Genomic DNA, 26,822 nt, shown 5'->3' with positions numbered 1-26,822 from the left:
GGTAAAAGGTGAGCAGAGAGTTTTAAGAGAGGGGAAGACGTGACTGGATTCATGTCCTGAAAAGCCGCTGGCTGGCGTGGGGCTGAGGCTGGAGTTCTGCCGAGCCTCTGCAAGTCCAGCCCCCTGGCACATGGTTCTGATGGGACCCTGCCCTCCCTCCAGCTCTCTGGCCTGTCTCCCAGGGAGCATGCAGTGGGCAGGTCCACTGGCTGGGTCACAGGCCAAGGCCTCCTTGTATCAGGGAGATAGTGGGTGGGGGTCAGGGAGCACCCGCCCTCACTGCAGGGAGATGGGAACAGCAAATCCCTTCCCTGGCCTGGCTGGGGCCTGCCTGCCCTGCACAGCCCCAGTGACATGCCACTCCTGTTCCAGGGCATCTGCCAAAGCCAAGCTGGCCATGCGCTGCTTTGCTTGGCCTCCCTGCGACATCAGTGTCATGCCATGTGAGGAGCCCGATGACTACAACTCGCTGGACAACCAGGTCAGGCCAGAGCCTGAACCAAGCACCTCTTATCAGCCTGGGCACACCACACTGGACCCACAGGCTCAGACTCAACCAACAGTCGGGGACACAAAGTCACCTGCTGAGGGTCACACGGCCCGTCATGGGTGCAGCGGGAGTGTAGGGCGCTTCTTTGCAGGCCCCTCCTGCCCTGCCCTAGGCTCTACTTCTCAGCTCCTGGGGGATGCCCATGGAGGAAGACAGATGCAGAAGGGTGCTCCAGCCAGAGGGAACAGCATAATCCTGGATGGACAGTGGATACACTTTTATACTGCTTTATTGAGATATAATGTACATACCATACAATTCACCCATTTGAAGTGTACAATTCAATGGTTTCTTTTTCCTTTTTTGAGGCAACATGGCAAAACCTCATCTCTACAAAGAATACAAAATATGAGCCAGATGTGGTGGTACACACCTGTAGTCCCAGCTACCTGGGAGACTGAGGTGGGAGAATGACCTGAGCCAGGGAAGTTGAGGCTGCAGTGAGCCATGATCATACCAGTGCACTCCAGCCTGGGTGACAGAGTAATACTCTTAATCAAAAAAAAAAAAAAAAAAAAAAGCCAGACACAAATGGTCTCATGTTGTATGATTCTGTTTATATGAAATATCCAGAATAGGAAACTGTAGAGACAGAAAGTGTTAATGGATTAATGGTAGCCAGGGGCATAGGGTGATAACTAACGTTATGGGGTTTCTTTTGGGGGTGATGAGAATGTTTTGGAATTTGACAGTGGTGATGGTTGCACAATTCTTGATTATACTAGAAACCACTGAGGCCGGATGTAGTGGCTTACGTCTGTAATCCCAGCACTTTGGGAGGCCGAGGCAGGTGGATCACTTGAGCTCAGGAGTTCAAGACCAGCAACATGGTGAAACCTCATCTCTACAAAAAATACAAATATTAGCTGGGCATGTGGGCATGTGCTGGTAGTTCCAGCTACTGGGGAGGCTGAGACAGGAGGATCACGGGAGCCCAGGAGGCAGAGATTGCAGTGAGCTGAGATTGCACTGCTGTACCCCAGCCTGGGCAACTGAGGCAGCCCTGTCTCAAAAAACAAGCGAACAAACAAAAAAAACCAACACACACACACAAAGCTGTGCTTCATGGGTAGTAGTTGCCGTGATCATGCTTCTCCCACACACGCAGCCAGCTGGGAAGGGCATTCCTGGCGGAAGGATCAGTATGGGCAAATGCTGGGAGTTAGGAGTGGGAAGCGGAAGGGATTTGGAAAGTGGCTGGGTCCCCAGCAAGCCCCTACACTGGAGTTCATACATCTTCTTTCTGCCTACAGCTTCTCATGCAAATCATATGCAAATCTCTCCCCTCCCATCAGCCCGGTGGAACCCAGAGGAGTGGGAAATATTCTCGATTGGGCCCTTCCCTTCATTAATTTCCAGGTCGTAGTACATTACTCATGGATAATTAAGAGTGAGCTATTAATACAACATTTAATATTCAAGTGCAGTGAAGAGGAGAGAACTGTAAGTCACAGAATCCAATATGACAAGACATTGCGGTTTAGCCATGAGATATGTGTATGTATATATGAATATTTCCCTTCCAGATGCTCAGGACTGTCCTTCACTGAAATGTGGGCCTGAGTACTTTGTGTTTTGATACATGAATACACCTTAAATCACCAGAAAACCCATCTGAAGGGCCCGAGGGTGCAGCTGGGCAGTAACTACACCCAGAAGTATAACCATGGGGCATATCTGGAGGGAGGAGGTAGCCCACCTGTCCCTTGCCTGGCTTGGTACTGATGCAGGGGAGGTTGGCAGAGGCAGAGACAAAGGGAGAAATGTGGAAATATGATGATTCCTGTCCACACCTGGGATGGAAGGTGGGGTGCGGGTGGAGCAGCTGGATTCTGTTCACCCCTAAACTCGCGTTCATCCTGGCTGGAGGATAAGGCAGCCTGGACTATCCCAACACCCTTCCTGAATGACCTTGAAAATAAGGATCCTCTTGTGTCTCAGCCTCACTGATCCCCCAGGCTTGACACAGAAAAGGAGCTCAGTCAATATGGAGTGACAGAGCCGAATGTCTCTGAGCATCTTGGGGGCCTCAGTTCCCAAAGCCATAAAATGGACTCTCCGTGGAATAATCCTGAAGGGCCAATGCCCAGCTTCCTCCGTCTAGAGGGAGGAAGTACACGTGCACATGGGAGCGTCACCTAAATGCCAGCAGCCGATTGTCACAGAGGCCACGCTATGTGTGTGGCTGGCAGACCTGGGTCACATCTGCGGACTGTAGCTCATTGGCTGTGTATCCAGTCCTTCTGACCACACTGGGGATCCACCTGACCTGCAAAGCGGGGATAGGGTTGTCTCCAGGCCATTCAGACTTAAAGCAGGAACGGGGCTTCACACATCCTGAGCACTTGGGAGGGTAAGTGGTACCTGTGGCTGGTATATGTGGTTCTGCTGTCTTGACAGTGGCTTTGGCTGTGAGCTGATAAATTGGCCCTCAGGGTGGTCCATGGATGGAGGTGGGCCTGCAGGCAGAGGCATGGAGCTGGAAGGAGAGCCTGCTCTTCACCAGGCGTAAACTGGGCATGTCCATGGAGAACTGCAAGACATCATCATGTTGCTTCGTTTTACAGGTGAACCTGGGGAGGCCCAGAGACGTCAAGGCACTTGCTTGGAATCACCCAGCCGAGCCTGGGTCTCCTGGAATCTCTGGCTCCAAGGCCTGTGCTGTGATCTCCTGCTTGGGACTCATGGGAGTGCTGAGTGGAGAGGCTGGTATATGGCGGCAGCTAGCTAAGGCTCAGAGGTAGATTGCTCCGAGTTTGACTGCCACCTTGGTCCTGTGTGATCCTGGGAATGCCATTCCTTACCCCGTCACCCGGGCCTCTCATCTTGAAGCGGGAATAATGGAATCAAAACCAACTTGCCGGGGTCATTCTGCGAGGCAAACAGGTCCATTTTTGCTGTTGCTGGGCCCATAGGAATTGCTCAAAATACAGCTTACCATTGGGGATTACCAGTGAATCAATATCCAGTGAATTAGTGGCCATCTGTGCCCATGTCACAGATGAGAAAACTGAGGATTGTAGAAGAAAAGCAACCTCCAAGGTTGCCAATAAATGAACTGTCTGAATCCAAAGTGAGCCGTACTATACCCCAGCCATAACTGTATTAACAAAAATGATATTCTTAAATGTTTCTCCTACCAACCCCTTCCTATCACCCTCAGAATTTGTGGGTGATGAGCCTCCAGGGTCTCTCCAGAGGAGGAAGCTCAGAAAGGACTATGTCCGAGGTCACGTAACAGGTCTGAAATGGCAGCCGGACATGGTGAGAAAGAGGTGATAACTCTAAAATATACCAGGGACCATATTTATCATTTCCTCTGAATTCTGGGCCTGGCAAGGTAATCACTTCCCTTACTTCGTTAATTCAACAGAAATGCATGGGACACCTACTCATCTGCTGCATGTTGGATACCGAGCAGCCGAGATAAGTTTGCCAGAGACCCTGCACTCTGGGAGTGCACAATCTATTGGGGAGCCCAGATTCATATACTAATGTGGCTGTGGGCTTACGACCCACAATGCCCGGCCTCTCACGCGTAGCACACGTGTTATAGCTTACACAGCCTGCCGGTTTCCTTTGTCTCATTTGAACAGCCAACGAGCAGTAGATTGGAGCTGGCACACGATGTCTGTTTTGCAGATGATGAGATTGAGTTCAACTCAGAGAGTACACAGCCTTGCCTAAGACCATAGAGTGAACCAGTGGCAAAGGCAGCGTGCGTGGCCACAGCAGCTACTTACTCTTAACAAGTTAACGGGGAGTTTTATATCCTAATGCGTCGAAAGCTCACAGCGACTGTAGGAGGCAGGGACTGTCATGACTACTATTTTACAGATGAGGAGATGACAGATTAAGAGAAGGCGTCATTGCTTGAGGTCACATCATCATCCACACAGCCTGGATCTCCAGGCAGGACTGTTTGACCCTGAAGCCAGATGCTTCTCTGCTAGACCCTGTCTGGGGGGAAACATGTCTGTCTTCTTCCCTGTTATAGCCTGGCTTCAGAAAGGCTTATTGAAGAAATGAAAGAATAAGGGAAGGATGTTAGTTTTTCCCATTCGCTCGTCAACTTGTGGACAGAAGGTATATGTCTCCCTGAATTCATATGCTGAAACCCTAAGCCTTCATGTAGATATGTTGAAGATGGGATCTCTAAGGAAGTAATTTAAATTAGGCCATAAGGGTGGGGCTCTGATCTGATAGTATTAGCGTCCTTATAGGACAAGACACCAGAGCTCTCCCTCTCTCTATGTGTCTCTGTGCACACAACGAGAAAAGGCCGTGTGAGCACACGGTGAGTAGGTGGTTGTCTGCAAGCCCGGAAGGGAGCCCTCACCAGAAACCAATCAGCTGGAATCTTGATCTTGGACTTCTAGCCTCGATAACTGTGAGAAAATAACTTCCTGTTGTTTAAACTACTCAGTCTTAGGTAGTTTGTCATGGCAGCCTGTCTTAGACAGTTGGGTTGCATAATGATCATACACTGGGTGGCTTAAACAGAAGGAATCTAGTCCTCAGTCTGAAATCAAGGTGCCAGCATGGTTGGGTTCTGATGGGGTCCCTCTTCCTGGTTTGAAGATGACTGTCTTCTTGCCAAAACCTTGCATGGGAGAGATCAGAGAGAGAGCAGGGAAGTACTCTCCTGTCTCCTAGTGTGGGCGTTCATCCCATCATGCCTGCTCTATCCTCATGACTTAAGTACTTCCCCAACTCCCTACCATCTAAAACCTTCCCGCTGGGGAGAGGGGTTTCAACATATGAATTTTGCAGAACACACAAACATGTAGTGCATAATACAGCCCGAGTAAGTTACTACACCTTCTATTCCCTTCTCCCTCCCTTCCTTCCATCCACCCACCCTCCCATCCACCCATCTGCCCATCCATCCACATTCATCTGTCATTCAACTGATTCTCCCTCCCTTCTTTCTTTCCTTCCTTTTTGCCTTCCTTCCTTGCTTTCTTCCTCCTACCCATCCTTTCATCTATCCATCCATCCGTATCCACCCATAATCATTCAGCCCTTCTTTCTTCTCTCCCTCCCTTCCTCCATTCCATCCTTTCATCCTTCAATCTTTTCATCCATCTACCCATCCATTAGTTAATCCCCCCTCCCTCCCCTCATCTACCTGTCCCTCTAGAATACCCTTCCTCCTACCCATCTATCCATCCATCCATCCATTATTCAATTCTTCCTCCCTCTCTCCCTCCCTGTCTTCCCCCTTCTCTCCCCCTCCTTCCTTCCACCTACCCATCCTTTCATCTATCCATCTACCCATCCATATCCATCCATCATCATTCAGCCTTTCTTTCCTCCCTCCCCTTCTCCCTCTCTTCCTCCATTCCATCCTTCATCCTTCAATCCTTTCATTCATCTCTCCATCCATTAGTTAATCCTCCCTCCCTCCCTCCCCTCATTCATCTGTTCCTCTAGTATACCCTGCTTCCTACCCATCCTTCCTTCCTCCCATCCATCCATCCATCCTTCAACTCTTCCTCTTTCTCCCTCCTCCTTTTTCCTCCTCCCTTCCCCTTCCTTCCTCTCTTCCTTTCTTTCTCCTACCAATCCTTTCTTCCTTTCATCCATCCATCTATTCATCCATATCCATCCATCATCATTCTGCCCTTCTTGCCTCCCTCCCTCTCTCCCTCTCTTCCTCCATTCAATCCTTCTGTGCTTCAGTACTTTCATCCATCTATCCACCCACTGGTTAATCCTCCCTGCCTCCCCTCATCCAGCTGTTCTTCTACTACACCCTTCGTTCTACCCACCACCCTCCATTCTACCCATGCACTCTGGGGAGAATCACTGCAGCCCTCACCCTCACACTGAACTCTGTGCTAAAGCATTACCCAGAGCACACCAAAGCCTGCTCTTGGGATTCAGCCCGGGGATCAGTGGGATTCCTCTGTGAGTTTTCCACCGTGGCTCCTCATGGAAGTGGTCTTTCTTACTCAATTGTCACACAGGAAAACCTTGTTAAGTTACACTATCCCAAATTAACCCTCCAAATTTGGTTTAAAAGAATTCCAACTAGCCATCTATTTGCACAAGGAGGTAACACACAGAAAATTAATTTTGCGTGCACAGATAGAAATGATGAAACCCCAACAGCTGCCCAGGTATTTCTTGCTGCAGAGGCCAGACCTTTTAGGGAGGCCTTCTCAAGGGAAGTCTGGCCTGGAGAAACAAGGTACCTGGGGGAAGGTTGGGAAAATTCCAGACAGCCCTCCCCACCTGCTCCATCTCGGCCCCGTCCAGGCCAGTTCTGTGCAAATCACCCAGAAGCCTCATTTGCGTCCACACCAGCTCATTTCCATATCCCCCAGCTCTGGGTGGCACAGCTGCCACTGGGCTGGCGGACAGCAGTCCCTTTTGTTTTCCCATGCCATCCAGGGAGTTGTTCTGTCACCCTTCAAATATGGGGGGGGAAGAAAAGAAAGAAAGCAAGTGAGAAAAAGAAAAGGAAAGGGGAAAAAACCCTCAAGACAAAGAGGCAGGCACCATCTGGGCAACAGGAAGGGAAGAAAATGCCACTGCCTGGAGTTTGGACCCTGGGGAAGCAGGCCACAGAGGGAGGGGCTTGGGGCTGGCTGGAGCAGAGGATCTGGGAATTGTCAGAACTGGCTCAAGTCCCAGCCTCGTCATTTACTTGGCTCTGGGATCGCGGGCAGGTGCCTGGGAGTCTCATGCCTCTGTTTCCCCATCTGGGACATGGCACTCACACACCGGTGGCCTACGGTTGCTCGGAGAACCCCCAGGAGGCTATGTGGACATTGCCTGGCATGCAATCGTCCCTCAGAGCCTGCTGCCCTGATCATTCCTGCTGCAACCTCGGTTGGCAAAGGTACTGCCACGTCTGAGCTGGTGGCACTGCTTGACACACCCTCTTCTGTGGGACCAGCCGTGTCCACCCTGGCTCTGCCCTGTCCCTTTCAGTCTCTGGGCCTCAGTTTCTCCAAGGTGCTGGCACTCCAGCTCCAAAGGCTGGTGCCCTTCAGTTTTCCCCTCTTACTCCTGTGTTTATCGAATTTCAACAAAAGCCAAGGTAGAGTGATGATGATGATATGAATATGTTTTTAGATTTTTGTGGGAACATAGTAGGTATATATACTTATGGAGTACGTGAGCTATTTTGATACAGACATGCAATACCCAATAATCACATCAGGGTAAATGGGGCATCCATCCCCTCAAGCATTTATTCTTTATGTTACAAACAGCCCAATTATACCCCTTTAGTTGTTTTAAAATGTACAATTAAATTGTTACTGACTGTAGTCACCCAGAGGTGCTAGCAAATACTAGGTGTGGTTTATTCTTTCTAACTACATTTCTGTGCCCATTAACAGTTCTCACCTCCCCACACCCCTCAACTGCCCTTCCCGGCCTCTGGCAACCATCCTTCTACTCTTTGTCTCCATGGGTCCAATTGTTTTAATTTTTGACTCAAACAAATAAGTGAGACATGCGAAGTTTACCCTTCTGGGCCTGGCTTATTTCACTTAACGTAATGACCTCCAGTTCCATCCGTGTTACTGCAGATGCCTGAGTCTCGTTCTTTCTTATGGCTGAATATAACTTCGTCATGCATATGTTCCACCTTTTCTCTATCCATTCACCTATTGATGGGCACTCAGGCTGCTGCCAGATCTTGGCTACTGAGAACAGAGCTGCACTAAACATGATAGTGCAGATAGCTCTTCGATAGGCTGATTTCCATTCTTTTGGGTAATCATATGAACATCCACAGAGTACACAAGGGAGAACCTTGCACCTGTTTAAGCCCTGGATCCCTACTTTCTCATTTTGTTCATACAGCCACCTTGTGGCTCATGTTTTACTGTGATCTCCACTTTATAATCAGACAGAGAGGCTCAAACTCAGACCTTCACCTCTGCTTTCTTCAGGCTTTGGAGAGGCGAAGCTCTCATGTCCTAGAGAACTTTACCACAGCCCCTGCCTATTTGCCTCCCCACCAGGGAGAACTCAAGCCCCACTCATGCCTATGGAGCAGGCCCCAGGTCCCCTAAAGCAGTGCATTAGTGGGAAGGGACAGCTGTCTGGCAGGGCGAAGGGCCAGAGTGCTAGGCCCTGCCGTATCTCAGCAGAGATGTACCGTGCCTAGCAGAGCCTTGGTTCAGGAAGGGTAGGCCTGGGCTTTGTGGGCAAGAAGTCTAGGTGCTTTAGAGGTGGGGGAAGGACATAAATGTGATTCTGCACCTTGTCCCTGACCCTGTGGCCCTTCAATCCCTGGTCCTGGCTTCACCTCAGGTCTGTATACTCCCCCTTCTCACTATGCTCCTAAATTTCTCACATCCTCCAGGTTCCTGGATGAGTGAGTGGTGCAGAGTCCCTGTGGTCCACACAACCTGGGGTCCTTCTTTCTTTTCTCACACATTTGTTGCTGTGTGTGTGTGTCTGTGTGTGTCCTGCAAGCAGGAAAAACATGCTTCAGTGCCCGTTTGTGTTTATATATGTGCAAGGGCCCTTGTGTCTTCATGGTGGTTGAGAACATGAATGCTGCTACCAGCCTGCTGTGGGTTCAGATCCCAGCTCTGCTAATTGCCAGTGACTTCAGGCAAACCATGTAACCTCTCTGAGCGTCATCTGTAAAATGAGGATGATAACAGCACTTAGCCTTGTTGTAAGAACTGAATGAATAACACATACAAACTGTCGAGAACAGCATTTGGCCTGCAGTAAACTCTTCGAAAGAGATAGACCTGGCGAGAATGGTGTGGGGGTGTGGGGGTGTGTACCTGTAAGTATGTGTATGTCAGAATGGATGTGGCAGGTTGGGTCTGGAATCTTACACAAGCAGACTCATATATTACACTTGTGTTTGATACACCAGTGTGAATGCCATGTGAACTGTGCACGTGTGATGAGTAGGTCAGACCAGAGACAAGAGACCCTTGTAAGGAGTGGATTTGTGCTTGCTTGAACATTTCATATCAGTGTTCATTCACTTGATTAACAACTCTACTCTTCGTGCAGATGAGTTTGTAGGAAAAGATAACTTGCTCTTTCTGCAGGAAGTATTAGTATCTGCCCGAAGACCCACTAAAAAGAGGGACTTCTCTCTCTCCTTCCAGCCCCCGAGGCAGGAAGTAGGGACTCCTCAGGTACCCAGGGTGGGCTGGTAACTCCCCTGCTATCTTCAAGGCTGGCTTCAGGAGCCTCTTCCTGGGTCCAGCGGGGAGCTACCTCCCTCTGGTGTACTAAGAAGGCCAGGGGAGGTGTTGGCCCCGGTCCTTCCCCCTGAGTGTTTTTATTCTGTCCTGAGGTTCACATTGCAGTTTTAAATTTAGCCACATGCGAAGCCTTGCGTAACCCTCAACGATTCATCTTTCCAACTCTGGCTCCTGCGTGGCATCTGGGGCTCTCTCTAGCCTTTTTTTTTTGAAATGAAGAGAATTCAAATGATCAGGGGACGAAAGAAAGGGGCCAAGAGACCCCTAAAAGTCCCCCTTAGTCTCCCCGTGAGACATATCCCATGTCTTAATCATTCCTCTCTTTTCGAGAGCCTCCGTGCCACCTGGCCACTTCCCTCTTGTTTTGGTCACACGAAGCTGGTGCCAGGATACTTAACTGGAAGTCATAAGAGGCAGATTTGAGACCTGACTAACCTCGGGGTCTCTACATGACCTGGGGCAAGACCCTTCAGCTCCACGAGCCACAGTTTCCCCACTTATCCATGGAGGCTTCAGTTCCTGCCCCCCTGGTTTTCCTGAGGGCACCATGAGGGTTCAACAGATGGGAGGGTGCTTGTGATCTGTGATTCACTTACGTCTTTTCTTGACTTTGCCCAGAAGCCCTGGCTCTGGAAATCTTTGTGGATTAATTTGTCACTGGGAAGGGGAGTAAGATGCTCAGGGAGCTCTGAAGGGGGCGTAACTTTTGTTCCCTCGGAGCCTGGCAGGCACACAGAAGGTGCCAAGCAGTCGGTAGTTGAATGGATGACACCTTCCTGGGGTGATTATTTTTGGAATGTGGCCCACCCAAGGTCACACAGCCGGCGAGGACCAGCTGGTAGCTATTCTCTCCGCTGTGAGGGCATGGACCCTGGCGGGTGACATGGGCTGCCGTTGTGCAAGCCCTGTGTGTGCAGGTCCAGGAGACAGGGGGTGGGGGATTAGCACTCGGGGGGCACATGGCCACTCGAGGAGGCTGCCTGCTCCCCCCGGGAGGCTGGACATTGTAGCCATTGGGCCAGCTTCTCTCGGGAGGTGCGAGAACCTGACACCCCCAACACTTGGTCCTGTCACTCCTGGGGGATTTGGTGAGCTGGTGGGTAACTTGTCGGGTACATGCTGTGCTGGGTGGCTGGGAGGTGGGGAAGTTGGTACATTCTTTGTGAGTCCAGCACTGCAGGATAGTAGAACGTGGCACATAGTAGGTGTTTCATCAATATTTTTATATGAATAATCAAAAAATTTCTGATCTCAATGCCCGAAACCTCAACCAGCCTTCCATAACTCAATATATATGTTCCTCCCATGATCTGAAAACCTCAATTCAGAAACCTGGGAGCCATGCTTGCTTTCCCACATTGGTTCATCCCTGCAACCCACCCATTTCAAAACCTGAAAACTCTCCCTCCAAAATGTAGCCCAAATCCACCCTCGCCACTGTGTCTCACCTGGATGCCTGCGGCCACCTCTGCGTGACCCTCCTTTCTTCTTCTCTCTCTCTCACCATCTCCTTCTCCACCAGGTGATCTTGGCAAAGTGTGAATGGCCCTGTCAGTCCTCTGTTTAAAACCTGTGGCTTTTGAGATAAAATTCACATTCTGCCTGGGTGCCTCACTCTTCTCCTTACTGATGAGGCCTCAACCGCTGCTTGCATTTGTGCTCCTTAACCGTGCCAAGCATGGCTATGCTCCCACTTCTGGCCCATCTTCATGTTCTTAGGGCTGCTTGTTTCTTGGCTGGTAGGCTCCTCATATTTGAAGCTTTGTTCTTACCTTCCTATTATTTGTTTTCTTGCAGTCATTATTCTTGATATTAAGTTATAGGGACATGTCTGGGACAGGATTGTGATGAAGAAGGTAGAGAACGGTTGGAATGATTTGGGAGGAGTGGAGAGGGATACTTCACTAGGATAGGTTGTTTAACATGCAGTCATCCACCAAACTATACTCCCTCTTTCCTTTCACCATCCATCCATCCATCCATCCACCCATCCATCCATCCCTCTCACTCATCCATCTATTGAATGATTTATCTCTATATCCATTCATCCATCCACCTAACCACCCACACATCTATGCATCCATCCATCCATCCATCCATCCATCCATCCATCCATCCATCCAGCCATCCATCCATCCATCCAGCCATCCATCCATCCAGCCATCCTACCCTCTCACTTATCCATCTATTCAACTACTAATCTCTATATCCATCCATCCATCTATCCACCCACCCACCCATCTATCCATCCATCTATTCATCCATTCATCTCTCCATTCAACAATCTATCCACTTATCTATCATCCATCCTTTCACCTACCCACCCACCCATCCATTCATCCTTCCTTTCATTCATTTGTCCATCCATCTCTCCATCCACCCACTTATTCACCCATCCATCTATCCACTCATCACACACTCACCCATACACTTATCCATCCATTTATCCACCTATCAATCCATCCGGCCATCCGTTTATCCATCTATCCATCCGTCCGTCCGTCCGTCCATCCATCCATCCATCCATCCATCCATCCATCCATCCATCCATCTTTTATTGAGCTCTTTTAGTCTTTGTACTCTTTCAGCTTCCACCTCCTCTTCCTCCAGCAAGTTGCTCCCTAGAGGGCTCAGTCACATGACATCACTCTGTGGAAGGAGGAGAGGAGCTGCTGCCCAGGTGACCCACAACCCAAGGGAGGAGGTGGGCATTGGATAGCCTGTCCCCTTGCCATGTGAAGGATGGGGAGAAACTCATGAGGGACCAGGATGTCCATGTAAATGTGGGCACTTCTCTCTTTTCTCTGGAGCTCTCCCCACCTCTCTTTCTTTTCTCCTCTCCCCCCTCATTCCTATGCTCTCTCCCTTTCTCTTTCATTCCCTTCTCTTCAATTCACTTCTCTTTCTCTCTCCAACTCTGTCTTTTTTCTCCTATTCATCTCACTGCCTCCTGCTCCTCCTCTTCCTTTGTTCTTCCTCTTCCTTTGCTCCTCCTCTTCCTTTGCTCCTTCTCCTTTCCCTCCTCTTCTTGCTTCTGCCCCTCTTCCTCCCTCTCCTTCTTGTTTGCTCAGCACTAGATGGAGGACCTGCTTCTGCAGTCTTGGCTGGTCCTGGCTTCCCAGAAAACAACATCATTATACCACATTCTTAGAATCTTTGAGTGCCCCTATATGGTATCTGAGCTGCAGAGGACCTCTGGAGCAGACAAGAATGGAATCAGAGGACTGCAGTGTCAGGAATTCTGAGATCTAAGCTCTCTAGAACTTTAAAATTAAGGCTTATTGAATCTTGGAAAACAGGATGCTGTCTGGAGAGTGGGAGCACAGACAAAATCACAGACTTGGAGCTGGCTCTGCACGTTTTCAATACCCCATTCCTAGATCACCGCCCCCTTCACTTAACCACTCTTTACTGTTGTCAAGCACCTGCTCTGTGCCAGGCACTGCTTTAGGCTACTTGGGATAAACCCATGAGCTAAGCAGGCACAAATTCCTGCCCTCTGGACTTTGCCCCAGGGAGGAGGCAGGGCCTGGGACCGACAAGTAATGAACTGATGAGACAGGTGGGAGGTGAGTGCCACAGATTTTTTGGCATAACTAAGTACTGCCTGCATTCTTTATTTACTGTTTTTCTTTAAGTAGATTCACTTTAAAATACACAAATATGGTTTTAAAAGGAAGCCAAAAATAATGAGAAAACAGTGTCAGTGTCCGCCAGTGGAAAGTGTCTTCAAAAATGAGCACAATGAGCTGGGCGTGGTGGCTCATGCCTGTAATCTCAGCACTTTGGGAGGCTAAGGCGGGCAGATCACCTGAGGTTAGGAGTTCAAGTTCGAGACCAGCCTGGTGACATGGTGAAACCCCGTCTCTACTAAAAATACAAAAATTAGCTGGGTGTGGTAGTGGGTGCTTAAACCCAGGAGGCAGAGGTTTTAGTGAGCCGAGATCATGCCACTGCACTCCACCCTGGGTGACAGAGTAAGTCTCCATCTCAAAAAAATTGAGGACAGGTTGGGCACAGTGGCTCATGCCTGTAATCCCAGTACTTTGGGAGGCTGAATCAGGTGGAACATGATGTCAAGAGATAGAGACCATCCTGGCCAACATGGTGAAACCCGGTCTCTACTAAAAATACAAAAATTAGCTGGCTGTGGTGGCATGCGCCTGCAGTCCCAGCTACTCAGGAGGCTGAGGCAAGGATAATCGCCTGAACGAAGGAGGCAGAGTTTGCAGTGAGCCGAGATTGCGCCACTGCACTCCAGCCTGGCGACAGAGCAAGACTCCATCTCAAAAAAAAAAAAAAAATAATTAGGACAACGGGTGCATGCCTGTAGTCCCAGCTACTCTGGGAGGATTGCTTAAGCCCAGGAGTTTGAGGCCAGAAAGAGCAGTCGTGCTGGGCATGCTCTTGCTGCATTTGTTTTTCCTTGGCCATCCTGACTTGGAGGTGAAAAATCTCTTGTATATCAGATAGGCAGCCTTGGCATGCCCTGGGGTGGACCTCAGCGCCTGTCGTCTTTCCCAGTGAGATGGGGGGCAAGGGTTGTCCTTGCAGCAGATGCTCCCCCTCCCACTCCAGGCAGGGGGTTGGGGGCGTGGGAGTCCACGACCTGGGGTGGGGCAGTGGGGCCCTTGGGGGCAGAGGTAAGGGAGGGCTGACCTTTCTCCTGTCCCTCAGCCTAGCCCTCTGGTTTGATCTGGGGCCCTCTGTGTGTTCTTTAGTATAAGGAAGGGCTTGAGTTTCTCTCTGCAGTGTGCATTCCCTCCTTCCCGCCCTCCTTCCATCCATCCACTCAGTCCTTATTTATGGAACTGCGTTCCAGGCACAGTTTTAGGCACTAGGGATACAGCACAGGATGAATCAGGCAAAATCTCAGCCCTGACCTCGTAGAGCTTACACTTGAGCAGAAGATGGATGAAGGATAAACAGAGTAGGCTAAAATATGTAGTATGCCAGAATGACAAAAATAAGGCAGACAGGGTGGCAATCATTACAAAGTCAGGAAACAACAGATGCTGGAGAGGATGTAGAGAAATAGGAATGCTTGTACACTGTTAGTTGGAGTGTAAATTAGTTGAACCATTGTGGAGGACAGTGTGGTGATTCCTCAAGGATCTAGAACCAGAAATACCATTTGACCCAGCAATCCCATTATTGGGTATATACCCAAAGGATTAAATCATTCTACTATGAAGACACATGCACACATATGTTTACTGTGCACTGTTCACAATAGCAAAGACTTGGAACCAACCCAAATGCCCATCAATGATAGACTAGATAAAGAAAATGTGGCACATATACACCATGGAATATTACGTAGCCATGAAAAAGGATGAGTCTATGTCCTTTGCAGGGACATGGATGCAGCTGGAAATCATCATTCTCAGCAAACTAACACAGGAACAGAAAACCAACCACCGCATGTTCTCACTCATAAGTGGGAGTTGAACATTGAGAACACATGGACACGGGGCGGGGAACATCGCACACTGGGGCCTGTGGGTGGGGGCTAGGAGAGGGAGAGCATTAGGACAAGTGCGTAATGTAGATGACGGGTTGATGGGTGCAGCAAACCACCATGGCATATGTATACCTATGTAACAAACCTGCACATTCTGCACATGAACCCCAGAACTTAAAGTTTACTAAAGAATAATAATTATAATACATACAAAACACACTTTACTGGAAAAAAATAAGTTTATGTTCACACACGCACAGATAAAATAAGACAGAGACAGCAAAAGAGAGCATTGGGTAGTCAGTTCCCCACTGAACTAAGATCCGGAACCACTTTATCTCCTTTCCACGCCTGGTCTGTGCTTGGCGGGTACACTACCTACGCGTGTGTCCATAAAAGGTATACAGTGTGGCCTGGCATGTTGTGAGGCTTTCTATAAATGCGAGCATCCCATATGTATATTCTGTGATTGCTTTCTTGGCTCGACGTCCTATTTTGAGACTGATCCTTGTTGATACGTGATGCTCCAGTTGACACGCTGTCACCGCGCTAGACGATTCCACAGTGTGAATATGTCACTGCTCATTGAGTCATCTTTCTGGTGACGGACACTTAGGTTGTTTCCAATTTTTTTTTTCTCTTACCACCCAAGCTGTAGGAACTTTCTTGTACCAGTCAACACCCCTGGACTGCAGTGTTTTCTAAAAGAAAAGCACCTGGCGACAGCCAGCCAACAATATCTGTCAAATTGCCCAACATGGTGTACAATGACGAAGATGACGATGAAAAAAATAGCTCCCGGGGACGGGACTGAGGGCTTCCTTCATGTGGGATCACTGCAGTCGCCGTAGCCTGCCACCTCCTTTCCATCCTCATGTGTGGAAAGGCAAACTCCAGGATTGTTCTCACATAGCAGACACAGGCCCGGAGAACGGGGAGGTTAAGCAGGTTCCCTAAGGCCACTTGGCTGGAAGGGATAGCCGGAATGCAAAGCAGGACCCTCTGGATGTAGACACTGCACTGCCTGGTCTCTCTCTCTCCGTAGCTCTGCTCCATCAGAGTGGCCTCATTATGTCCCTTCAACACACTCAGCATGGTCCTGCCTCTAAGCATTCACACCGGCTGTTCCCTCTGTCCAGAATGCTTTTCCAATCTCATCTCCAATGCTGCCTCTCAGACACTTCCTGGATCCTTTCCTCTTTTTCCTTCCCAGCATTCATGATGTGTAACTGCTTAGTCATTTAGCTGATGGTTTAATGTGGGTTCTATTGAGGCAATTTCTTTTCTTTTCTTTTTTGAGATAGGGTCTTGTTCTGTCTCCCAGCGCAATGGTATGATCACAGCTCACTGCAGCCTCAACCTCCCTGGGCTCAAACGATCCTCCCGTCTCAGCCTCCCGAGTAGCTGGAACTGCAAGCATGCACCACCAAGCCCAGCTGATTTTCTGATTTTTTTGTGGAGACTGGGTTTCACCGTGTTGCCCAGACTGGTCTTCCACTCCTAGGCTCAAGTGGTCCACCCCCCTCAGCCTCCCACAGTGCGGGATTACAGGCGTGAGCCACCGTGCCCCACCTCACGTCAGTTTCTTGATCTCATTTATGTCTATAACCATAGTGCCTAGCGCTTCACAGCCTATTGTGGAAGGTCAGTGAGTGATGCTTCGACAGAGTGCTTATATCATGCAAGGCTCTGGGCTGAGCGCTTTGCAGATATAAGCTCATTTCACCTCACAATGATCCCTTGAAGTCGGGGGATGTTTTTCATTATACACCAAGGAGGAAGAGGAGGAAGTGGGGCAGGAGCTGCTCTCAGAGGCTCTAAGTAATTGCCCAGGGTACACAACAAAGGAAAGCAGAGGCTGGATTTGGAACCAGGTCTGCCCGGCTCCATCTCACCATTGTCTCTCCATGTCTTCCTGGGGACCTGAGCATCACAGAGCTCACACATCAGTTTGGCGATGACAACTTCATTTCACAAGACGGGAAACTGAGGCCCAGAGAGGCACCAGGACTTGCCCAGGATCACCCAGTGAGTTGGTAGCAGATCAGGTCAAGCTCTTGTAATGTCCCGGACTCCCCAGGCCACCTGACTTTGGCCACGCTGGCTTGGTATCCATGGCTCCATCAGAATGAGGGTGACATATGCCACATCTCTCTCTCTACATTGGGGTCTGGTGGCCAGGGATGTGGCTGAGGGGGTAATGTGTTGTGAGGGAAAGCAAGAAGCATGGATCAGAGATGTGTCTGTCACTGTGACCGGACGCTCAAAGCAGATCCATTATTCAGGCCATCAGGCTGGAACCACCAGGCGGGCAAGGGAGGCCTGCTGCAGCCGGGACGGTCAGCTGGCAGGGCCAAGGGGGGCCGCAGGTCCCCGGGAGCTGTCACCACTGACTGATGGATGGGGACAGCTTCCAGTCGTCGGTCATCCCCGCCACGAGCCCCGTGGCCATCTCTGCGGCCGCCCACGCTGGCCTCCCGCCCGCTGCCTTGCTTTGAACGTCCACAGGCCTTTTGTTCCCACAGCAGGAGCTGGGCGGGCAGGGTTGAGGGGCCCCGTTCAGAGGAAGGAGCTGCCTGCTGGGGCTTCCCCCTGCCCTCGACCCCTGCTGTGTTCCTCTAATTACCTGTGGGCAGGAGGGGCTGGCTGAGGGGTCCAGCTGAGCCCTGAGGAATCTGTTGGGGGTGGTGGTGGCGTGACCAGAGAGGCCTCAAATTCTAGCCCGCAGAGACGATGGGGACCTGCTCCTCCTGATCACAGATTGGAAACTGAGGCCCAGAGAGGGCAATCACCTTGCTTGAGGTCACACAGTGAGTTAGAAGTAGGGCTTGGGCTGGACCCAGGGGCGTTTCAACTCCCCAGGATAAGAGGTGAGAAGAGAATCAGTGCTTACTAATTTTCGACACCTACTCGACACCTGCCGTCTCTTGAATCAGGTCCTCCACTTCCCAGCTCCGGGTGCTCAGCCAGGTCAGTTTCCTCCCTGAGCCCCGGTTTCTTCATCTCTGCAACACACTTATTTACCAAGGACCTTTTCTATTCCAGACCATGAGGAGACATAAATTAGACATGGTCTCTAGCCTCAAGGAGCCCCCCAACACATGGAGTCTGTACATGGCTTGTCCCACGTGGTAAGTGTTGGGGTGCTTGGGCAGAGATGGCTGTGTGGTCTTGGAGGGGACTGGAGGGGCATCATGGAGGGCACAGTGCCTGAGGATTTTATCCCGGAAGCAATGGGGAGCTGTGCATGGCTTTGAAGAGCTGCAGACGATCTCCTGCCTGCGAGGAGCCATCGGAGGGGGCTGAGGCAGAGGCAGGGGCTAGCCAGGAGTCTACTGCAAGGTCCAGGTGAGAGGTGATCAGGGCTAGGTCAGGCGGCAGCCCCTGAACCTTCACACAGGCTGGGCTTTGAGCCAGCGGGCCTTAGACTCTTGGCATAGTCGCTTTTTGGTGGTTCCTTTAAAAGCTAAAAATAGAGTTGCCATATGACCCAGCAGTACCACTCCTGGGGATTTGCCCAAAGGGACTGTAAGCAGAGACTTGCCCAGGTACTCGTATACCCACGCTCGCAGCAGCATTCTTCACAGTGGGCAAGCCGTGGAAACAGCCCAGGTGTCTATCTGTGGACAAATAGATAAACAAAATGTGGGATAGCCATACAATGGAATCTTGTTCAGCCATATAAAGGAATGAAGATCTGATACATGCTACAACATGAATGTGCCTTGACAACATTAGGCTCAGTGAAATAAGCCAGACACAGAAGGACAAATATGCCTGACTCCACTTGTGTGAAATATCTATAATAGGCAAATTCACAGAGACAGAAAGTGGTTAATAGGGGCAGAGGGCAGGGAGAAATAGGAGAGTTACTGCTTAGTAGGTACAGAGTTTCTTTTTGGGGGGATAAAAAAAGTTTTAAAAATAGATAGTTGTGGCCGGGCATGGTGGCTTATGCCTGTAATCCCAGTGCTTTGGGAGGCTGAGCAGGTGGATCACATGAGCCCAGGAGTTTGAGACCAGCCTGGGCAATGTGGCAAAACCCTGTTTCTTAAAAAAAAAAAAAAAAAAAAAGCAAAAATTAGCTGGGTATGGTGGTGTGTGCCTGTAGTCCCAGCTACTTGGGAAGCTGAGATGGGAATATCGCTTGAGCTTGGGAGGCAGAGGTTGCAGTGAGCTGAGGTCATGCTGGCACTGCACTCCAGCCTGGGTGACAGAGAGATACTCTGTCTAAAAAAAAAAGAGAGATAGTGGTGATGGTTATATGATATTATGAATGTACTTAATGCCACTGAGTTGTTCATTGTATAATGCATTGAAATGGATTTAATGCATTGTATTGAAATGGGTGAGTTGTATGGTACATGAATTATATCTCAACAAGCTATATTTAAAAACCAGGGCTGGGCATTGTGACTCAAGCCTGTAATCCCATCACTTCGGGAGGCCAAGGCAGGTAAATTACTTGAGCTCATGAGTTCGAGATGAGCATGGGCAACATGGTGAAATCCCATCTGTGCAAAAAATTACAAAAATTGGCCAGGTGTGGTGGCACACACCTATAGTCCCAGATACTTGGGAGGCTGAGGCAGGAAGCTCACTTGAGCCTGGAAGGTGGAGGTTGTAGTCAGCTGAGATAGAGCCACTGCACTCCAGCCTGCGTGATGGAGGCAGACCTTGTTTCAAAAGAAAAAAAACCCCAAATGAGTGGAGTTCATGAGTCAGGGTCCTGAGGCCCTCAGTAAAACGGTTAGAAGGGAAAGTCGCCTGACTGGAGATGAAGGCCACGGTGTGTCTGATTTTGCACTTCATGACTGGCTGCCCAAGTCCCTTCCCTGTGGACATTTTCCCTCTTGGGAGATTCGACACCCACTCCTAGGCTAACTTGCTGTGTGCCTTTGGTGAGCTGCACAACCTCTCTGAGCCTCAGTTTCTCATCTATATATCAATCTGTTTGCTTCAGGCTGTTTGCTGGGCACACATCCAGATGTTTGCTCTGAATCTTCTCTTTCAGTCCTCACCATATTCAAATGGAGAACACAGGGGCCCAGGGAGGGTGGGAGCCTTGCAAGCAGCTCCCAGAGAGAGTGGCTGAGACAGCCTCAGAGCTTCGTCTGGGCTAGCCCAGGTTTTGCCTCAGCCCCCATCTCCCCATGGCCCTGAGAACCCCTTGCCCAGCCCCGCTTCCCTCCCCTCTGCATCCGTTTGGAGTTGGTCACGGATTTTGTTCCTTCTGCAAATGATCTCCATGTGTCAGGGATTGGGTTTCCCCTAGTCTGGCCCTGTCCCTCTTGGGACCCCAGGCCCCCCACGGGCTGATGCAGCTGGGCGGGGCCTCCCCAGCAGCTCCACGGCTCATTCTGACCCTGAGATGGGGCCCAGGCAGGATGGGGCCTGGGCATCTGGTTTAGCCATCAGAGCAGGGGCTTGTTTCTGTTTTAATGACCCATGGAGCCCTCAGGAGAGGGAGGGGGAGCCGACTGGCAAACGGGGTGCGGAGAGGCAGCAGGGCCGATGGGGGAGCAGAACTGAGCAAACAAACACTGGGGCGTTAATGGGGGAATCTGCGGCCAAGAAATCCCACTCACACTCATGCATGTGTGTAAGCACACACGCACACACGCTGATGGAAAAGCCACCTTTCACACACCTACTTGCAGATGTTCACGCCCCCTTCTCTCTAGCCATCCAAACGCCGCGCTCCCTCCACACATTCTCAGTCCATCCAGCCCCTGGCCTTTGCCTAGGCGGGCTCCTCCACCTGGAACGCCAGCCCTGCAAGTGCCAGCCCTGCAGTTTGCAGTGCCCATGCTGCAGGCAACCCTTTCCCGATCCCGCCTCCCTGCCGCGCCTCCTCCTCAGGCTTGTGCTCAGCTGCGGGGGTGCCCTGTGAACTTGGGCAAGTCCCTTCACCTCCCTGGACCCTGAGTTCCCCATCTGGAAAAAGGCATCTGCACACCTCCTGCCTTCCTGGATTCTTGCAACCGCCTTACTGTGATCATCCCCATTTTGAGGCTGAGAAACAGGTTCAGAGAGGTTTAGTAATTAGCCCAAGGTCACCCAGCTGGTTAGCAGGAGACTGGATGAAACCCCAGTGCCTGTGCCTTCCCCGCTTCCATTGCTGAGAATGGTCAGGTCAGCCCAGGAGTCAGACAGACCTGGGCCTACTGCCCCCTTGGGCAGAGCCAACTGGGCCCTCATTGTTTCTCGGCTCCCCTTTCATTGTTATTCTGACAGGGGCATGTGATTTACAAGCATTCATTTGCTCCTGGTCCAGCCAGGGGACCTTGGGCATCTGCCAGCCCCTCTGGGCCTCAGCCTCCTCATCTGCAGGTGGAGAAGAGTATTTCTGCTCTCTTGGCCCTACCCGCCATGCTGGGTGGGAGCTGGGGTGGGAATAGGTGCTTCCATTTCTCAGCAGAGGAAACCGAGGCTCAGAAAAGCCAGAGCGGGGCTGGGATTCAAACCCATGCTTTAGACTTCGTGCCTGGCTTTGCCCATTGACCCCAGACTGCCTTCTGCCTCTAAGTGGCAGGTGCAAACCGAGCCTGGGGGCTGCCATCCACCTCGTTAATCCCCTTGCTGACCCTGGGTTTGCGGGGGTTATCAGAATAAACACGAGGGCTGGGAGGGTTCAGAGAGGTGGCCTGAGGAGGGAAAGGCACACTGGGCACTTGGGGCTCCAAGGATCTTTCCGCCCAACTCCCAAGTTGGGTGGCAGCTTCATTTCATCTGTCAAATGGGCATACTATTAGCGCCTGCTCTGTAGGTGTTTGGAGGATGAAAAGGAGTTAATGGCAAAATATGCCCAGTGCTTAGAATGGTGCCTGGCACAGCCCAGATCCTGTAAGTGTTGGCTTGTTGCCAACATCAAGTGTTCACATTATTTATTAATCATTGGCTTGGAATGGCTTCCATTAGGCACTGGGGCTGCCTTTTGAGCAAAGATCTAGTTCACTGCCACAAGGACTTGGGTTGAGTCAGGGTATGGCAGTGGCCTTGGCCTCTCCAAGCCTCAGTTTCTGCATCTGTGAAATGGAGATGATACCCCCAGCCTCCCTCACCCAACTTTTGCAAACACAGTCTTGTTTCAAGCTGCCAGACACCAGGTCTGCTCAGAGGTCCACACAGGTCTCTCTGCTCATCTCTGACAGTGCGTCTTCACCCTGGGACCCAGGGAGGCCAGCTTGTCCAGGGTGGGTACTATTAGACTTCAGTGCCTGGTTTCCACACCTGCGGGGCTGGCTACGGCCAGGCTGATCCTCCATCTAGACTGAAAACACCCTTGCAAATCCCTCTTGTAAAATCCTCAGCCCCTCCCATGGGGCCTCCTGGGGACCTGCCAGAGGCTACAATAAAACCTGAGGTCAGCAGAGGCCCTGTCCCTGGCTGCCGCCTGATTCTCCCAGTCCCTTGGGGACTTGCTGCTCCTGGCACAGATGGATTCTGAAATGACCATCATCAGGCAAGTGCCAGGTTGAGCCATCTCCAATCCCCAAGGAATTTTAAGATGCAGATTCCCTGGCCTGACTCCGTGAGGTAGAGTCAGCGGCTCGCCATGGGGCCCAGGGAATCTGTTTTTTACAAAGCTCCCAGGGGGGTGTGCTGACAGCTAGTGTTGGATGTCCATGTTCCACTGCCCTTGATATTGACTTATGCTTGCGTGTTCACACCTCTGCCTCCCTTCCAGTGGCACTGGGAGCCTCTCAGGGCAGGTCTGGGTCTTCTGTCTGAGGAAATGCTGGGTGAAATAATGAATGAATGAATGAATGAATGAGTGGATAACCAGCTCCTTGGAGAATTTTGGACCTTCCTTACCACTGATAGGGGTGAGAGCTTTGGGGCTGATATTCCCTCTGGATACCTGAGCTCAGTTTAGAGGCAGGAGGAGGCATTTTTCAGGTTGCTTGGAGCCTCCTCCTCCAGGCAGTCTTCCCTGATGCCTTCCCCATCTGCTGTGCCCCACATCCCCTACTTCCTCACCCATCTCATGCCCTTTCCTTGTTTGTCTCCTCTCCCCAGGACCCACCTAATGCCTGACTCAGGATGTTATCAGTAACTGTTGAATGACCAAGTAGATGAATGAATGAAGTACCCATAAGACCAAATCTCTCCCTGGCTTTGCCTTCCAATGAAGGGAAGTCTCGGAAGCAGATACCCCTCTCTTGCCACATGTTGCCTCCCCCACTTTTGTCTTTCATGCAGTTCTGACGCATTCCTTCAAGTTCTCTCCATTTTCTCCAGCCCCCAAGGCTTTGCACATGCTGTTCCTTCTACCTGAAACTCCCCCTGCCCTCACTCACTCCTCCTCCTCCACATCTTTGCTTCAGGGCTGTGGTTGCCCTAACTGCTTTCCCAAAGCCCAATGTTCTCTCCTAAGCCTGAAACTCCCCCTGCCCTCACTCACTCCTCCTCCCCCACATCTTTGCTTCAGGGCTGTGGCTGCCCTGACTGCTTTCCCAAAGCCCCATGTTCTCGCCTAAGCCACCACTTTTCCTCCTGCTTGAAGTGGGAGCTCCTTGAGGCAGAGGCCGTATCAACCGAATTTCTGCTTCTCCAGCGCCTGAGCCAGAAGTGTTTGTCGAATGAATGCATGACCTTGTTAAAAAAGCCTCAGCTGTGCTTTTTAGAAATGTTGATTCTAAATCTCAGTATGGCTGGAGGACCCAGGGTGAGGATCCTGGAGGTGGGTGAGGCATGGAGGGTACAGATGTGTCGCCAGAGCAGGGCCTCTGACAGTTCCTGCCAGGCCTGGAAATGCCGGCCGGTTGCACTTTTCCGCTTTCCCACTCTCTGGCCTGAGGCTGCACTGACTCTCCCAGTGCCTAGCTGTCCGCCTCTCCCAGAGTTCAGAGCAGAACTGAACTGGCTGGAAGTAAGGGAGTGAGGGGCGGAGAAGCAGAGGATGGGCTACTGTGTGAAACTCCAAAGGGAGGCTGAAGATGGAGGGTTCCCGACTTGCCCTTGAAACCTGGAGGAGCAGCACCCGGGAAAAGCTCTTGATAACTTCTCAGGACTATGTGACGGTCAGGGGTTATGATTATCATCAGGTGACTGGTTCTCATGGCCTGACCCGTCTTTCTCAGTGATGATGATGATGATGATGATGATGATAGTATCTCCATTGATTGACAGCCCATGAGTGCCTGGCCTAGGGCTGAATGCAGGGGAGATAGAGAAAAAGAATAACACGCCAATCATGCCGATTGAGCAGCTTGAACACGGTGGGCACTCTTGTAATTGCACTTCTTATATAACCTCATTTAAACCTCTTGAGAACCCAGTTTATAGATGAGGCAACTGAGGCCTAGAGAGGCTAAGAGTCTCTTAAGGTCACAGAGCTGGGACCAGACAGAGCCAGGATTTGCCTCAGGGCCTCTGTGCCTCTGTGCCTCTGACCATGGTGGTGTCTGGGTTGGTCACAGTCCCTACATGGACGGTGCCAAGCACTCCTGCCCTAAAATCTCAAGCCCCTGCAGCTCTTTCATTCCAACAGGTGCACACAACCCTTCATGTCTTCTCTCACATTTCTTCAATCAACAAACATGTGTTGAATACCTACTATGAGCCAGTAGGTACTGTTCTTGGCATTGGGATATGGACAAAAGTGCCCCATGCAGAGAAGATGACGATGACTTTTGAGCTTAGTTATACTCTGGTACATGCCTGAAGACAAAGATCAGGTAAATGCACTCACCGTGTGTGTATGTGTATGTGTATACTTATGCACAATCAGGGAAGGCTTCCTGGAGGAAGGGAAGTTGAAATCGGGACCTGAAGGAGGGATGGGAGAGAGAGGGAGCTGGCAAGGGTGCAGCGGCAGGAGGACAGGAGAAGCTTCCATGGGCTGGATGATTGGGTTTGTCCTACCCCCAGGCCTTTGCTTGGTCTGTTCCTCTGTCTGTGACACTCTTCCCTCTTCTTGGTCTCACTCCCACTTCCTTTCCAAGTCTCAGCTGAGACATTGCCTCCTCCAGGAAGCCTGCCTGATTGTCCCTTGGCTGGGTTGGTGGCCTCCTGTAGATCCCTACAACTCACTGTGCCACCTGAATTGCTTACTAGGCTGTGAGCTCCCAGAGGGCATGGGTGGGTCTGGCTCCTGTCTGTGCGAACGGGGTGCCCAATGAGCAGCTGAGTAAGTGAGGGAGTGGGTGAAACTGCTCCTCACTTGGCTGTGCTTACGATGAGGCCTGCAGAGCCTGGTGCTTGCCCAAAAGATCCACGGAGCCCCACCCAGGGAGTTCCCTCAGACCCAGCTGATGATCCCATGTGGACCCACATAGGACCTGGCAGGAGAATGGATCCCATCTCTTAAAGCCAGGCTTCATCCAGTGTGCCAACTGCTTTTAATCTGATCTTCTCTTCGGCTGTTTAAAACTTCTGCCAGGAAACACACATATGTTCCCAAAAAGAAACACCCAGACATGGACACACACAGAGGTACATATACCCACAGTTATGGACCCCTGCACAGGTACACACACCCACACGCATGGACGCATGCACAAGTACACACATTCATACTCATGGACACACGCACAGGTACACACACCCACACGCATGGACACACGCACCAGTACACACATTCATACTCATGGACACACGCACAGGTACACACACCCACACTCATGGACACACACAGGTACATATACCTACAGTTATGGACACATGCACAGGTACACACATTCACACTCATGGAAACACACACAGGTACACACACCCACACACATGGACAGGTACACCCACAGACACACGCACACGTATACACACTCAGACGTGCACACATGGACACATTCAGGCAAATACACATGACACACACCCAGAGACACACACGTGGACATGCATTCAGACACATGCAGGTGTATATAGATGGAAACACACAGACATGACCACAGAGACACACATGGGCACACACAGAGACACACACACAAATGCACATGAGCTCCGAAGCATGTCTTCCCCAAGGTTGTTGTGAAGACTGAATGAGCAAAGGAGGTGAAAGCTCAGCTTCATGCAGGCACCCAGTAGGTGTCATGGCCAGTGTCATGGGCATGGGAGCCCTGCAGTCATGCGGCACCTCAAGCCCAGAAGGGCCCATGCTTGGTTTCATCCTCTCCTGTCACCGTCTTGATGTCCTTAGTAGTTGAACAGGAGGTCCTGCATTTTCACTGCGCGTGAGTCCTGCGAGTTAGTAGTTGGGGTCGCGTGTGTTCCTAGTTTAACTGGCAGCCAGGAAGCTGAGGGAGAGTCCACGTGAACCTTGACTTCTGTGGGGTTGTTTGAAAGGCGATGAGCCCAGCCAGGAAGGGTGCAGGATGCCAGGCTTGGAGGCTGGGGCTGTGAAATCCTGGCAGCCCAGATATTGCACATCGGTTTGTAGCAAGCGGTTGCGGATTCAGAGCCACGAGAGGTGAGTTCATGAGCAAAGACGGTGCGGATGTGGGACCCCTGGGATCCACTCCTGGCCTTGCCAGTACCCCCGATGAGTGACTGTGCCTTGCTGTGCCTCAACTGTCCCTATCTCTGCAGTGGGCACTAACAGTGGATAGTCTGGTCTGGTTATTGGTGTCCCGTCCCTGCTCTGGCTGCCCTGCTCCTCAAGCCAGAG

The 26,822-nt window shown here is 50.9% G+C and overlaps 1 protein-coding gene across 2 annotated transcripts in view; it reads left to right on the top strand.

Moving 5' to 3' along the window:
* Positions 1-24,892, top strand: part of MN1 (MN1 proto-oncogene, transcriptional regulator) — a 157,984-nt gene extending 133,092 nt beyond the window's left edge. The window contains exons 3-4 of one of the 2 annotated variants that reach the window (XR_013522043.1): positions 18,260-18,345; positions 24,711-24,892. Coding sequence is in view for 1 of the 2 variants with exons in the window: in XM_078337095.1 (XP_078193221.1) it covers positions 2,951-3,062 (112 nt within the window). In the remaining variant the exon portion in view is untranslated. Of the gene's footprint in view, positions 1-2,950; positions 3,078-18,259; positions 18,346-24,710 lie in introns of those variants that run through there. The other variant, XM_078337095.1, reaches the window with a different exon arrangement.
* The last annotated feature ends 1,930 nt before the right edge of the window (positions 24,893-26,822 follow it).

The sequence above is a fragment of the Callithrix jacchus genome, chromosome 1 (genome assembly GCF_049354715.1).
Source record: "Callithrix jacchus isolate 240 chromosome 1, calJac240_pri, whole genome shotgun sequence".
Lineage (NCBI taxonomy): Eukaryota > Metazoa > Chordata > Mammalia > Primates > Cebidae > Callithrix > Callithrix jacchus.
Note: the sequence above shows the minus strand (reverse complement) of the source record. Positions and strands in the feature narration are given on the sequence as shown.